This window comes from Thermobia domestica, chromosome 4, assembly GCF_964235325.1.
Source record: "Thermobia domestica chromosome 4, izTheDome1.hap1.1, whole genome shotgun sequence".
Lineage (NCBI taxonomy): Eukaryota > Metazoa > Arthropoda > Insecta > Zygentoma > Lepismatidae > Thermobia > Thermobia domestica.
In genome coordinates, this window is record NC_137457.1 from 331,828,375 (window position 1) to 331,844,788 (window position 16,414).

The 16,414-nt window shown below is 35.5% G+C and overlaps 1 protein-coding gene across 3 annotated transcripts in view; it reads right to left on the minus strand.

The window, feature by feature from the left end:
- Positions 1-16,414, minus strand: part of LOC145684462 (peripheral plasma membrane protein CASK-like) — a 547,766-nt gene that overhangs the window by 116,153 nt on the left and 415,199 nt on the right. For all 3 annotated transcript variants that reach the window (XM_081756883.1, XM_081756882.1, XM_081756885.1), the window contains exon 5: positions 7,976-8,151. In XM_081756883.1, coding sequence (XP_081613009.1) covers positions 7,976-8,151 — 176 coding nt within the window. The remainder of the gene's footprint in view (positions 1-7,975; positions 8,152-16,414) is intronic.

Here is a 16,414-nt window from a genome sequence, read left to right on the forward strand (position 1 = left end):
AGGGGCATGTACGAGGGAGCAGAGACCCAAGTGAAGAGTAATGTGGGTATGACAGAAGGTATTCTTGTGGAAGTTGGTCTGCATCTGGGATAGCGAAGGTGGTTTCTGAGAAATTTGTATGGTTGTCAAGGGGCATGTACGAGGGAGCAGAGACCCAAGTGAAGAATAATGTGGGTATGACAGAAGGTATTCTTGTGGAAGTTGGTCTGCATCTGGGATAGAGAAGGTGGTTTCTGAGAAATTTGTATGGTTGTCAAGGGGCATGTACGAGGGAGCAGAGACCCAAGTGAAGAGTAATGTGGGTATGACAGAAGGTATTCTTGTGGAAGTTGGTCTGCATCTGGGATAGAGAAGGTGGTTTCTGAGAAATTTGTATGGTTGTCAAGGGGCATGTACGAGGGAGCAAAGACCCAAGTGAAGAGTAATGTGGGTATGACAGAAGGTATTCTTGTGGAAGTTGGTCTGCATCTGGGATAGAGAAGGTGGTTTCTGAGAAATTTGTATGGTTGTCAAGGGGCATGTACGAGGGAGCAGAGACCCAAGTGAAGAGTAATGTGGGTATGACAAAAGGTATTCTTGTGGAAGTTGGTCTGCATCTGGGATAGAGAAGGTGGTTTCTGAGAAATTTGTATGGTTGTCAAGGGGCATGTACGAGGGAGCAGAGACCCAAGTGAAGAGTAATGTGGGTATGACAGAAGGTATTCTTGTGGAAGTTGGTCTGCATCTGGGATAGAGAAGGTGGTTTCTGAGAAATTTGTATGGTTGTCAAGGGGCATGTACGAGGGAGCAGAGACCCAAGTGAAGAGTAATGTGGGTATGACAGAAGGTATTCTTGTGGAAGTTGGTCTGCATCTGGGATAGCGAAGGTGGTTTCTGAGAAATTTGTATGGTTGTCAAGGGGCATGTACGAGGGAGCAGAGACCCAAGTGAAGAGTAATGTGGGTATGACAGAATGTATTCTTGTGGAAGTTGGTCTGCATCTGGGATAGAGAAGGTGGTTTCTGAGAAATTTGTACGGTTGTCAAGGGGCATGTACGAGGGAGCAGAGACCCAAGTGGAGAGTAATGTGGGTATGACAGAAGGTATTCTTGTGGAAGTTGGTCTGCATCTGGAATAGAGAAGGTGGTTTCTGAGAAATTTGTATGGTTGTCAAGGGGCATGTACGAGGGAGCAGAGACCCAAGTGAAGAGTAATGTGGGTATGACAGAAGGTATTCTTCTGGAAGTATATTCCAGGTGCACTGAATGTATGTGCAAAATTTCAGTCTTCTAGGTGCAAACGTAAGCCCGCCAAAAAATAATAAAAATAGGACTTAAAATTCCTTTGTTTCAAGTTATGACATCATCCCACTTTATGTTTCGATGCAGAAAGGCGTGAAACCATGTATAACGTGTTCTACAATGCCTTCATGTTTGAAAAAACCGAGGTAAAAAGCTTTATTACTATTTTTTTAATCGAATAATGAAGACACTACCCTAGAACCTAAAAATAGGGACTAAAAATTTAAAAGGGTTAAATATTTTTGATTGTATCTAGAGCAGGATGGAGGACTACGTACAGAAACCGAACACAGAATACAATCTGGCTGCCTGACTGAAAAAGGGTGATTGGGTTGCTGTATGACAAGAAAGTAAGTTGTAGGTGAAAAAGGCGGTACATATACGAACAAAATGGTAATAACACCGGCAATAATATACAGCAGTGAAACCTGGACAATTACATGAGCCTACGAAAAGAAGATGGAAGTGACCGAGAAGAGAATATTTAGATGGATGCATGGTGTGAAGAAAAGGATAGGATAAGGACCGGTTACGTAAGAGACACTGTTAAAGTGAGATTTTGTGTAAAAGAAAATCAAATATGAAGATTGAGATGGCTTGGACATGTAGAATAAAGAGATGACGATTATGTTTGAATAGGAACTGGAAAGATAGAAACAACAGGAGATGGCAGAAGATGAAATGGAAGGACAAGATCGAGATGATTTGAGGGAGAGGGGACGAAAAATAGATGACGCCCAGGATAATGGGGAGTTGAGAGAAAGGGTTAGAGAGTAGAATGCCAACTTCATACGAAAATCAGAAAAGGCGAAGACAAAGATTATTATTATTTATTTTTCTCAATTTCTCATCTAACTATGGTAGTACATGGGCCATCTAGTTATATTACTATTTCTCTATGTTCCTTCTGCCCCTTTATTCTGGGTTCACAGGAAGTTTCTTACAATTTTACAAGTGTCTAGTATTAGGCTCTTCTGTATCTTTCTACATGTTTCTTTTTATTTTAATTTCAATTCTTTTTAGTGCTTTTTTCAGTGTCTTGTAAACCATTCCGTTATTTGATGTTCTGTTGGTATTTTTCTCTTCCATTTTTTCGTTACGTTTTGAGTTAGTTATTTGCATTCTTTCCTATTTTTTTCTCTCAATCTGCTTTCTCCACGTTTGTTGTATTGTTATCTATTAGATGTAACTTTTCTTTTTCTTTGCTTATTAATGTGATTCCAACCTGCTATGATGTAGTTCTCTATCAGTGAGTACCTATTCTTCTCTCCCACTCCCAGTAAAGTTTGTATTTGTCCCAGTAAAGTTTTTATTTATATGTTTCTAGTATCGCTTCCGGCAGTGGCGTATTTAAGATTTTGTTTCGGAGGGGTAAGCTATGCACAACACGGGGAAGCGTGATTTTGAGAATTAAATATTCTTTAATGCATAAATTGAAGTTTAAATGGCAAGAATTGCAGACTGGTGAATCTTATGTGATATGATACACACAAACATTTAGCAGTGAGTCTAACCTTTTATTCTATTCATAGAAGAAAAAGGAAACATACTCCTGGTCAATCTAATTTCCCGGGCTACTTATTCCCTCCTCTTGATTTTCTTTAATTCAAACATTTACTTTTTTTTTTTAATATAACTAAACGATATAAATATTCCTTTGCTATAATAACTAAAGTCCCGTTATGTTGATATCCATGCAAGTTGGTGTGGAACACCAGCTTCGCTTACCAGCTTTGGTATTACTGACGACAGTCGACTTAAATCACAACTAACAACGGTCGAAAGTATTGATAGGAGAAACGAAAGAAAGTGATAACTAAGAAAAAGAAACAGAAGAGTAGAATGAACGAAAGAAAGAATAAAGAATACAGTTCTTACATGGAATGAAATTTGACAAATACAGTATTATTTCTAAACAAAGAGCACAAGAAAATGGAAAGTCAATGAAACTCTTACAAATGGTACGAAGGATAATTGTTGTACGTGAAATGCGAAAAACTAACAAATTTATTTCAGGAGGGGGACTTGATCCAGAATCCAAATAGCCCCCTAAATACGCCACTGGCTTCCGCGTTATTATTATTATTATTATTATGATTATGATTATGATGATGATGATGATGATGATGATTATTATTATTATTATTATTATTATTATTATTATTATTATTATTATTATTATTATTATTATTATTATTATTATTATTATTATTATTATTAGTCAAAACAGTCAAAATTCAACATTGATTTGGGCTTAATTAAATAATTTGTTCGTTGGGCATTCAGATTGTAATAGGGTTTTGTAAACAAAGATACAGTCGTTCAGTTTTCATACAAAATATATTAAACACCCTCTTTCCCTCAAATCACAATTACATCAGGCAAAGCACTATAGAAGGTTACATAAATTGTGTCATAAGATGTACTGACCTATCTCTATATGTATATCCCGCAATGTGCTTTTCAACTATATTTTTATGCTAAATTGTCCTGAGAATGTGTGAAGATTTGCTGCCCGAAATATATTAAAGTTTTTTACTGTTTATTTTGTCTTAGAAAGCTCATACGGTACACCGTCCATTTTAGAATTGATAATTTATCCGGATTCGCTTAAAAAAAACAATAATCTAACTAGGGTTTAACACGTTCAATAAAAGAGGGAACCTCTAATGAATTACAAAAATCATTTTAAAAAAATAGAAAGCTACATATGTATTACAAAATTCGAAAATGGGTTACATCTATTACTTTCTATTGAATAAATGAAAAATATCTGAAACCGGTGAAAAAACGCAAGTTTATGCGGTCAGTCTTTATTTAATTCTCTCCTGATTTGCTTCAATTTATTCACACGTTTTCGTAAATTTAAATTTTTACATAACATTTTCAACTTGTCCAGTAATAAGAACAACCACCAAAATAATATAGGGAATCAGACAGACTCACAGCCTAGGAATAACAACAAGCGGATGAAATAGGCACATGCTTAGATTTATGGAGGATTGTGAGAAAATTTAGTGAATAGTGATTAAAATTAGGGTATAGTGAGAAAATTAATGCATAGTGAGAAAATTAGTGTATAGTTAGAATTAATATATATAGAGAAAATTAGTGTGACAAAAAATATATAATGAGAAAATTAGTCGATGATAGTGATAAAAATTATTGTATAGTGAGCAAATTAGTGTATAATGAAAATTAGTACAGAGAAAAATTAGTATATAGTGAGAAAATTAGTGTATAGTGAGAAAAATTGCTGTATAATGAGAAAATTAGTGGACAATAATGAGAAAAATTAATGTATAGTGAAAAATTAGAGTAGAATGAGAATTAGTAGAAAGAAAAATTACTTTGTATTGAGAAAATTAGTGTAGAGTGAGAAAAATTAATGTATAATGAAAAAATTAGTGGACGATAGTGAGAAAAATTAGAGTATAATGAGAAAATTAGTGTATAGTAAGAAAAATTAGTGTATAGTGAGAAAAATTAGAAACAAATCTTCGTGAAATGCACATGTTTAGCAGAAAATTCAATAAAAGTAAGACAAAATTATGCACAAGAAAACAAATAATAAGCGAAATGAAAATCAAAATAGGAAAAATAATCTTGGTGGAAGAGTCAAGAAGGTTTGTTAGTTAGGGTATAAAATAACAAATGATAATAATAGATGCATGTAAGAGGTAAAATGCACAATAACTCAAGCGAAGAAGAAATTCGAAGGAAACAACAAAATATTGACATAGAACTCAAAGTGATAAATGCGTAAGTATGGAGCGTGGTGTTGTATCCACTTGCTTGTAGAACATAAAAGACAAATTAATTGATACTGGCTGAAATGATAATCAATTGCAAATGATAAAACCTGAAGTGTGATGTTTGTAGTTTGAACATAAAAGATCTTGTAGCCTATTGCAAATACAAAAAGTAAAAGTTTCACGTTTGTAGATTCAGCATGCAAGACACAGTCAGTGATATTTACCAAGAAAAATTGTGGTTGATTCTAAAAGCAAAGAGTACGAGTGTGGTGCCTGTAGGCTGAGCCAAAAAGACAGTCATTTAGATTTTTAGAAATGATGGTAAACTGTAAATGAAAAGAGTAGAAACGAAGAGTTTGTACCTTGAACAAATTTAGAGATCCATTCGAACTGCCGACAATATTAACTAAGCGCAAAATTGGATGGCGTTCCCTGAAGGGACGTTTCTTCGCTACCGACAGAAAACATTTTTAGTTTGTAAACGCTAACAAGAAATTTCCTTTGACAATCCTCAAAATGTAACATGTTTTATCAGAAAAATTTCTCAGGAAAGTTCTCAATGATGAAAATGCTGTTAAGGGGGATAGATATAAGAAACTGGAAGCATTGTGCGCAACACTTAGAGTCAAACCCTCGTCAGAGATGTTTTTCAAAGAAACCTCCAAGAAATGTTTCTAACAATAGATCATTAGGTGAAAATTCCTAAAGATACTATTTTTAAGAAAATCAACTTTCAGACCTCCTGTGAGTAACTGTATTTTTCAATGGTGTAACTATATTTTCTGAATAGATCATGTGAGTATATATATATATATATATTCATACCGGACATTTGGTTCGTGTATAAGAAAATACGACCAAGTGTCATTTTATCCAGTAAAAATTTGAGCTCCAAATTTTCACTGTAGCCATAATATGACAGTTCATCTTTTTCACAGTGGAAAAATTCTAGATTCGATATATATATTGAGTATTCTAGAAATGGGGCCCACGGACTGCAGAACACTATTCTTTAAGTCAAAATAAAACGAAAAATGTATATAATTGTATACCTTTCGGGTCACCCGTCTGGAGCTGCAAATTACACTATGTGACAACGTCGTAGATAAAGAAGCACACAAAGTAGATCTATTAATCCATCAAATAGTTACATTGATTCTCTCCAGATGGCAGTTAAAGTCGATAGACGTTGACACTAGCAGCTGTTATTACGTAACAATTGATATAATTATTTGATGTATTCATAGAGTAATGCAAATGGTTTCAAACTAATCTACGATGTTGCCACATAGTTAAATTTTTGATTCCGCACAGTGGTTGAAGAACACCCCGGAAGGTATACCATTATATAGTATTTTTGCCTTACTTTGGCCTGAAGAATAGCGCTCTTTGTCTGTGGGCACTATTTTAGAACACTATATACAGGGTGTTTCAAAACAACACAGACAACGTTTGGGAGGTGATTCCTGACATCAAGATAAGACAAAAAGTATAGACCAACCTGGGTGCACAAATGCTTCCTTTCGGAGTTATAGGCTGCCGAAAATGTGAAAAAATGAACTTTAAAGGTCCATAACTCCAATACTATGGGATCTACCGTAGTCGGGTCAATACTTTACTAAGGAACTAATATGTGCTCTATCCAAAAATACATGCTTCAGAATCCTGCAGTACTTCCGCAACAATTTTTATAGAGGTAGTTAGTCAGTACTTCAGATTATATGAACGTAACCAAACTGCCTGTACAAAAATTATTGCGTAAGCACCTTAGGATTCTGAATCATGTATTTTTGGATAGAGCACATATTAGTTCCTAAATGAAGTCATGACCCGACTACGGTAGGTCCCATAGTTTTGGAGCTATGAACCTTTAAAGTTCAGTTTTTCATGTTTTCGGCAGCCTACAACTCCGAAAGGAAGCATTTGTACACGCAAGTTGGTCTATACTTTTCGCCTTATTTTGGTGTCAGGAATCACCTCCCAAACGTTGTCGGTGTTGTTTTGAAACACCCTATATATATATATATATATATATATATATATATATATATATATATATATATACAGGGTGTATCAAAAAGGACTTTACAATTTTGAAGACTCGTATTGATTTGTTTACTTAGCCTACAGAGATGGGTTTGGTGTAACTTTGTAGTAAAATACATCATTTTTTTTTTTTACCTTATGGCTAAAAAGGTTCCATCTGGCTTCCATTGGTGATGCTACACTTTGCTCTATAACGTCTTCAGACGTACGGAGACGACCTGAAGATTTGTTGTATCTTACCGAACATCCAGTTTCAATAAAACACTTATGCCATTGATAAATAGTAGGTCTACTGGGAGGATCTTTACGATACTTTGCACAAAATTTACGTTGCACAGTTGTCTCAAACTTGAATTCTTCAAACCAAAACACACAGCTAGCACGCTCGGGACCAGTAAAGACAGCTATCTTTGCTGAACTGCCGCTAGCGCTTGCGGTGGCTTGTTTCTGAACTAGTGTACTACGTGAGTCAAAATTTGATGTATTTTGCTACAAAATGACACCAAAACCATGTCTTTAAGATAAATAAATAAATCAATATGAGTTTTCAAAGTTGTAAAGTTCTTTTTGATACACCCTGCTTGGCTGACTCGAAAGGTTTACTTATTTTACTGGTAATCCCATTGGAATAAATATAATTTAAAAAAAAGTCATAAAAGCCAAGTTATCTCTGCTCTTAACCTAGTGTGAGATACATTACACATACAATCCTCGTAATGCTTCAGTGTGGTGTAAGTAGTACTATATATGTATCCTGTGCATGAAAGTGACTGAAAAAAGCAACATATTAAAAAAAAACAGACTCATACAACATAACATACAAAAATGGACATACGTATACAGTACCGCACAGTAGACAAAAAACGACATTTAATTATGACGTCCATCTCTCACCTCCGTTAATGAGTTTTCCATCTTGCAGCTGAATAGCAACTCCGAATCCGCCCAACTTGACAGGAGCCGAGTTTTCTTTCGTAGCCAGGAGAACACAATGTGGCTTTATATCACGATGAATTATGTCGTTTTCGTGGCAATATCGTAATGCTTCCAATATTTGACGCATGTAATGGCTGAAATTAACAAAAGAATATTTACAGTTACCATTTACTAAATACTATTACACTATTAAGCTAATACATACTATTACAGTAATACCTACAAAAATGCGTTCTATAAATTTCGGTAAATATTGCGATTAGACTTTAACACGATTCACATTGAAATTCTGGGATTGATTCCCCTGACTTTTCCTGAAATTTCCTGATCCACGACACCGATTCACATTGAAATTCTGATATTGATTTCCTTGACTTTTCCTGGAATTTCCTGATCCACGACACCGATTCACATTGAAATTCTGATATTAATTTCCCAGACTTTTCCTGGAATTTCCTGATCCACGACACCGATTTACATTGAAATTCTGGTATTATTACTCTGACTTTTATTGCAATTTCCTGATCCACGACACCGATTCACATGGAAATTCTGGTATTGATTTCCCTGACTTTTCCTTGATTTTCCTGATTCATGACTCCGATTCACATTGAAATTCTGGTATTGTTTCCCTGACTTTCCTGGATTTTCCTGATTCACGACACCGATTCACACTGAAATTCTGTTATTGATTTCCCTGACTTTTCCTGGATTTTCCTGATCCACGACACCAATTCACATTTGAAATTCTGTTATTGATTTCTCTGACTTTTCCTGGAATTTCCTGATCCACGACAACGATTCAAATTCAAATTCTGGTATTAATTACCCTGGACTACAAGATTATTAGGTCGTTATACGCCACATTACATTCTTGCGTATACCCACCATTGCCGACGCGCCTGCTCCCTATGGACGTAATGCCTCGCTACCCTGCTGCAGAACTGCACTGACTCAGATAGCATTTGTGCTTTTTAGTGGCCATTTAGACAAGTTGGTTGGTGTTTTATGAAGTGTAGTTTTATGCCATACGTCCACACTGTATCTATACTCATCACAATTACAAATAGCGAAAAGTAATCACTACTAAATGAGCCAGCGTCACTATCAAATGATTTGGGGGAGAAACAAAATAATATCCGAAATTTCAACATCTTTCTGCGCTCCTCAAGCTTTTTCATTTCTAAAAAATATGTTTCAGATTGTTTCTGGTCTTTTTGAAAATGTATTAATTCTTTGAGTTTCTCTTCATATCTTCTGTGGGCAGCTAAAAAAAAAAAATAAAAAAATCTTTTTATTCAGGACCACCTCTCAAATTGTGAAAATAGTGTTTATTGATTCATTGATTACCATTTGTGGACAAATTGATAAATAAAATAAGAGAATTGAACTGAACAATAAACAATAAGGATGTTACTATAGTCGGTTAGGATATAAATATTATTATTATTATTATTATTATTATTATTATTATTATTATTATTATTATTATTATTATTATTATTATTATTATTATTATTATTGTTGTTGTTGTTCTTCAGGAAGTCATTTCTCTTCTTTTTCTTCTTGCAGATAAAGAAGTAATTGAAATTTGTTATCAAGGTCTTTCACATGCCTAAATGCCACTGTGACAAACCATGTTTATGGTACATGTACAGTAAAATGACTCAGAGTAGATTATAAACATGGAGGATTTATCAGTGAGGCATCTGTTGTCTGTATTGTTCATTGCTTGTTTTGGAGATCGTTAGATTCTCTATCAAATGTTTGTTTCATATAAAATGAGAACTTAACACGGATCTGTTCACAGGAAAAAAGACGTTGAAATACCATTACGTTTGTCTTGTTGCGATCGCCAATTGTTTGATGCAATAAACACGTAGCAATGTCAAATTTATGTTCGTTTCGTTTGTTCATTTCAGAGCAAATGCATTGAATCGTGTAATAACGCGTTGACAAACATTTCATTTTATGATGGTTTATGTTCCTTGCGTTTGTTTGCTTTCTATGTGGTGTTTATCGTATCTGATCACGTTTCTTTGACCCAACCATCAATAACGGATAAAGAAGGACAAATGTGGTAAACAAAATGGACGTTATTTTACAGTAGATGATTCAATATTGCTATTATTTGAAGATTTTACGCAGAGGCCGGGTTCAGAGATGCCTTGGGTGAATGAAAAGTTAACCCATGACCCACTGAACCACCTCTACCGTGACCCACTCTAACTGATACACGACCCACCATGACGCATCAAAATCCATCGTCATCAACTCATCGATCCGACCCATGTTCCATGCTCTCCTCTCCACTGACTAAAGAGTTTACACTTGTAATAAAACAAGGGTGTGAAATTATCACTAATCATGGTGATCAGAATTTTCACTTGCGTAAACGGGACGCATACGAGTCGGCTAGTGGGGGGGGAAGAGGATATCTGACTTTCAGATTGCATTTTGGGACTCAGCAGTGTTCTCAATTTACAAAATACACAAGTAAGAGTGATAACACACCGTTTCTAACTTTACGTGTACCACACAACAAATAATGGTTCCCGATTGCAAGTTCTACCCAACAATTCTTTTAACTAGTTGAACACTCAGAATTCCCACTCAATTCCCACTTGAACCACGAACACTCAATTCCCATTTGAAAATTCAGAAGTTCTAGACACGGCTGAACCTTGGCAACGAGTGTTGGTACGGAAGAGAGTAGAATTTCCATTTACGATTTATATTTTGAATAATAATTACGGGACAGCTAGGTCATTTTTACTTAAAAACGGGACATTTAGGCGTCCCGTTCGAGAATCAAAAAAAACGGGACAACGGTTAGAGAAAAGGGACTGTCCCGGCTAAAACGGGACGTCTCGTCACCTTGTCGTTAATCGGAGTTCGAACTTCTACGGTCAATCGCTGAAGAACCGCTCTGTTACAATACTAGTGAATCTGACCATTGCGATATAAAATGGTAAAGTGTTTATCAGGGGCCTTATTGAAATGGATTTTAATTTAATTATCATATATAATTATTTCCTTGTTGAATTAAGGTACTTTTCAATGGAAAATAGGGCGACATTTGAAAATCTCAAATCAAAGTAAAGTAGGTTAACGTGTAAAGGGGAAAAATGTGTAAAATTCGATTGCGACTCGAAAGCCAAGTAATAAGTCCTTTTGCTGTTATTACAACTACAAATATCAGTATCCAAAAGTGCCTGGAGTTCTTTTTCCACTTAGGTATGACTTATGAGGCGCCTAGTAGGTCTATCCAAACCCGCCAAATTCATTTTTCTTTCTTTTTTTTTTTAAACCGAAATTGAGTTATATATCGCTTGATATATATGTTTGATCTAAAGGAATTCTATGGAAATACAGTCGTGTTTAAAAGCTTAATATTTCATACTAAAAAACTAGTTCAAGTATGGAACTTTGTACACGTGAATATGGAGCTTCAGTGCACGTTTTGCGACATTACTCGAAACTAAGCGTAAAGGACAGGGGCGGATTCAGGACCGACTTCTGGGGGGGGCGGTGGGTTGTCATACTGCTACTTAGAGATACTTTTAACAGATTCAAACTCTGGGATGGATTTTATTTATATGTATAAAATAAGAAAGTTTCCTCTTCTTGGGGGGGGGGGAGCGATCGCCTGGATCCGCCACTGGTAATGGGTGTGGCGGATTTTGATACTAGGCGCCTCATATATACTTTACTCATCTTAGGTAAGTAAATAGAAAAAAATGAAAAGAGAAGAAAAATGAAGGCCTTGAAAGGAAAACTAAACAAATTCGCCAGTGTTCAGAAGATCCTGTCTACAATGCACTTAGCAGAGTGGGTCGGTGGATAAAGTGGGTTACGCTGGATGGTGAGTCCCAGTGGGTCACGTTCTGTTGATCCACGATCCACTCCATCTCTGTCCGAGTTCCTTTTCCCTTGGAAATACAAGATTTGATATGGTATGATTTTCCATTCAAGCATTTGAAATAAATGGAAATTCGAGAAGGTTAATACTTTCCTAGAGTTTTATTACCAACTGTCAGTGTTTCTCTGACGTATCTTCTGACATAGTATGATTTTCCGTTCAGACATTTCAAATAAATGGGAATTCGAGGGGAATAATAATTCCTAGGGTATTATTACCCCTCTCGTCGGAGTATTTCCTTGATGTATCTTTTGTAACAGTACGATTCTACGTTCAAACATTTCAAATAAATGGAAATTCAAGGGGCTAATAATTCCCTAAGATATTATTATCCACTCGTAAGTGTGTTTCTCTGATTTATCTTTTGATATGGTATGATTTTCCGTTCAGACATTTCAAATAAATGCGAATTCAAGGGGCGAATAATTCCCTAAGATATTATTATCCACTCGTAAGTGTGTTTCTCTGATTTATCTTTTGATATGGTATGATTTTCCTTTCAGACATTTCAAATAAATGCGAATTCAAGTGGTTAATAATTCCCTAGGGTATTGTTGCCTCCCTCTCGTCAGTGTGTTTCCTTGATATATCTTTTAATATGGCATGATTTTCCGTTGAGACATTTCAAATAAATGGGAAAGGGTATTACTACCCCTCTCATCGAGGTGTTTCCTAGTTGTATCTTTTGATATGGTACGATTTTACGTTCAAACATTTCAAATAAATGGGAATTCAAGGGGGATAATAATTCCTTAGGGTATTATTACCCCTCTCCTCAAAGTGTTTCCTAGATGTATCTTCTGAAACCGTACTATTTTACTTCAGACATTTCAAATAAATGGGAATTCAAGGGGGATAATAATTCCTTAGGGTATTATTACCCCTCTCCTCAAAGTGTTTCCTAGATGTATCTTCTGAAACAGTACTATTTTACGTTCAGACATTTCAAATAAATGGGAATTCAAGGGGGATAATAATTCCTTAGGGTATTATTACCCCTCTCCTCAAAGTGTTTCCTAGATGTATCTTCTGAAACAGTACTATTTTACGTTCAAACATTTCAAATAAATGGGAATTCAAGGGGAATAATAATTCCTTAGGGTATTATTACCCCTCTCCTCAAAGTGTTTCCTAGATGTATCTTCTGAAACAGTACTATTTTACGTTCAGACATTTCAAATAAATGGGAATTCAAGGGGGATAATAATTCCTTAGAGTATTATTACCCCTCTCCTCAAAGTGTTTCCTAGATGTATCTTCTGAAACAGTACTATTTTACGTTCAGACATTTCAAATAAATGGGAATTCAAGGGGAATAATAATTCCTTAGGGTATTATTACCCCTCTCCTCAAAGTGTTTCCTAGATGTATCTTCTGAAACAGTACTATTTTACGTTCAGACATTTCAAATAAATGGGAATTCAAGGGGAATAATAATTCCCTAGGGTATTATTACCTCCCTCTCGTCAGTATGTTTCTTTGATATGGTATGATTTTACGTTCAAACATTTCAAATGAATAGGAATTCACTGGGGTAATAATTCCTAGGGTATTATTACCCCTCTCGTCAGAGTATTTCCTGGATGTATCTTTTGAAACAGTACGATTCTACCTTCAAACATTTCAAATAAATGGAAATTCGAGGGGCTAATAATTCTCTAGGGTTTTATTATCCACTCGTAAAAGTGTTTCTCTGATTTACCTTTTGATATGATATGATTTTCCATTCAAGCATTTCAAATAAATGGGAATTTGAGGGGAGTAATAATTCCGTAAGGAAAACGAGGGTTTTACTACCCCTCGGAATGTTTCTCTGACGTATCTTTTGATATGGTATGATATCTCGTCCAAATGTTTCAAATAAATGGGAAAGGGGTACCCCAGTAACAATTCCCGGGGGTAAAGTTTACGTGCTACACTGGTTTGCCATAGTATCGTAGAATAGGGTCACTTTAACCAGTTGCGTAGGCCTAATATTTTGACAGCAAGTTCATAAAGCAGGAACGCAGCATGTTAATTTACATCTACTCAAAGAACTTATTTGCTTACGTCATTGTTAGAAATTTCTATAACTTGTGACTGCAAGATAGAGACTATACAAATAGTGTGCGTTTTCGTATTGCATATTCAAATCACTTCCATACTGGTGTCAACTATAGATCACAGAGTTTGTCTGAAGCATTCCCGATTTACGATTATTAAGCACTGAACGCGTCACAGTGGTCTAAAGCCTGTGACAAACATCTTGGCATTTCAGCTAAACGAATAAAACGCAAGCTCTGACGCGACGTTGCCGAGTGCTAAGGGGTGTGGCTATGGCTAAGCAGACGAACAATAGCGCGATCAGGTGGCAGAGGATAGACGTGGATGTGTGCAAAATAAACGTGGCAATACCGCTGGCCTCTCATTTGCTAGCAGCATTTAAAGGGAATTTGGAACTCCGCCTTCAAATACCAAGATGTTTGTCACGCCGTTTTGATTCCACCTTAAACCGTAGGTCAATATCTTATATAGTCTCGGCGCTGAAAAGGAGTGCTATTAAAATTATTTGAAAACTAGCGCCTATTACTCGCTTCGCTGTGTTAAAATAAGAAAATAACAATTTTAGGAATGATCAAAAAATGGCTTAAAAGATTGCGATCTTTGCCAAGAATTAGTTTTTTGGATCAGGGGCCACAAAATTTTTGAACGGCCCCCAAATCGAGTTTTCGTATCTTCTACAGAAACCACATCGTATTGCGTTAAGTGATAGTTTGAGTTTAGCTAGTCAATATGAAGTTCTGCAAATATAAGGCGTACAACTAAATTTTTGATTGAAATATATTTAATCTTTTGATTCAAAAATTAGTAACATACTTCCTTAATCAATCACTTTTTACTATTACTGAAGCGCCCTCTGATATTGGTCATTTTCTATAACTTTTATATATATATATCTCCTCCTCCTCCCCAACTTGCGGGGCTGAATTTGGATTTAAACGGCATCAGAAGTGTCACTGTTCATCTCAGCGACCCCGAGAACTATGGATGTGGTACCAATATCGGTCAATTATATATATATATATATATATATATATATATATATATATATATATATATATATATATATATATATATATATATATATATATCCCTCTCCCCCTTGCTCCAAAATAATTACAATGTATTTCTGAGAGCATATAATAGCAGAAAATCGTATCACATTCTATGGTTCCCATAAAATAATTTTGGCGCAAATTCAATATGGCTGCATTCAAGATGGCCACCGAGGTCCTCACAAGTACGTTACGATTGGTCTCTTTCTAACATCACACAAATAAAGGCTTTGTATACCGTGTTCAATTTTAATGTGTACTAGCTGAACACTTGCTCTCTACACAGCGCATCATTCACATATGAGCATGAATCTCCTTGTCATTTCTCACAACATCTGTACATGTCCCTTTACAGACACAAGTGAAAGACGTCTTGATAGAAATCGGCAAGGGGTACCAGATAGTGAACATTTTTTTTTTCGATTATTTTTTCAATATCTCGAACGGTTTACAAGATTAAACCTTACTTCCGGTTGGAATTTCTAATTCATGTAGTGTTTTCTTTCTTCTTGCATCCAGTATGTAATGAGCAAACACATTACACACACAATTAATTATAATGTCAGTGATATATGGTGTTCATTCGGCAAAACACTCCAAAGAATAAAGATTCATCTTAGTCTGGAGAATGGTTATCCTTTGTTTTTCATTATAATTTGGCTATGAAACAAACGCCTGAGAGATTTGAAACCCCTGTATACAAAAATGTTGTGTTGGAATGTATAACTCATATGATATTATGCTTTACTTTTGTAAAATTTCATCATTTCCAGTGTATACCTTAAAATGTAATAAAGAAATAACAGCCGCATTTTTTTTAAATATTTAATTAGAACTGGACAATCTACACAAAATTTGGAATCGACCAACGAAAACGGCACGTTTCTAGCACTTGTGATTTTCAAAAGGTTTGGAGACAAACATATAAAGTTTTGTTTGGAAACAAACACATAAACCTACCATTTTAATATACAGGGTGTTTCAATACAATACCAACAACGTTTGGGAGGTGATTCTTGACACCAAGATAAGACAAAAAGTATAGACCAACCTGGGTCCTTTCGGAGTTATAGGCTACCGAAAACATGAAAAAATGAACTTTAAAGATCCATACCTCCAAAACTATGGGACCTACCGTAGTCGGGTCAAGACTTCACTTAGGAACTAACATGTGCGCTATCCAAAAATACATGTTTCAGAATCGTGCGGTACTTCCGCAACAAGTTTTATAGTGGTAATTGGCGAGTACTTCAAATTATATAACCGTAGCTAAACTTCTCTATAAAAATTGTTGCAGGATTCTGAAACTTGGATATTTGGATAGGACACATACTAGTTCCTAGGTGAAGTATTGACCCGACCACGGTAGGTCCCATACTT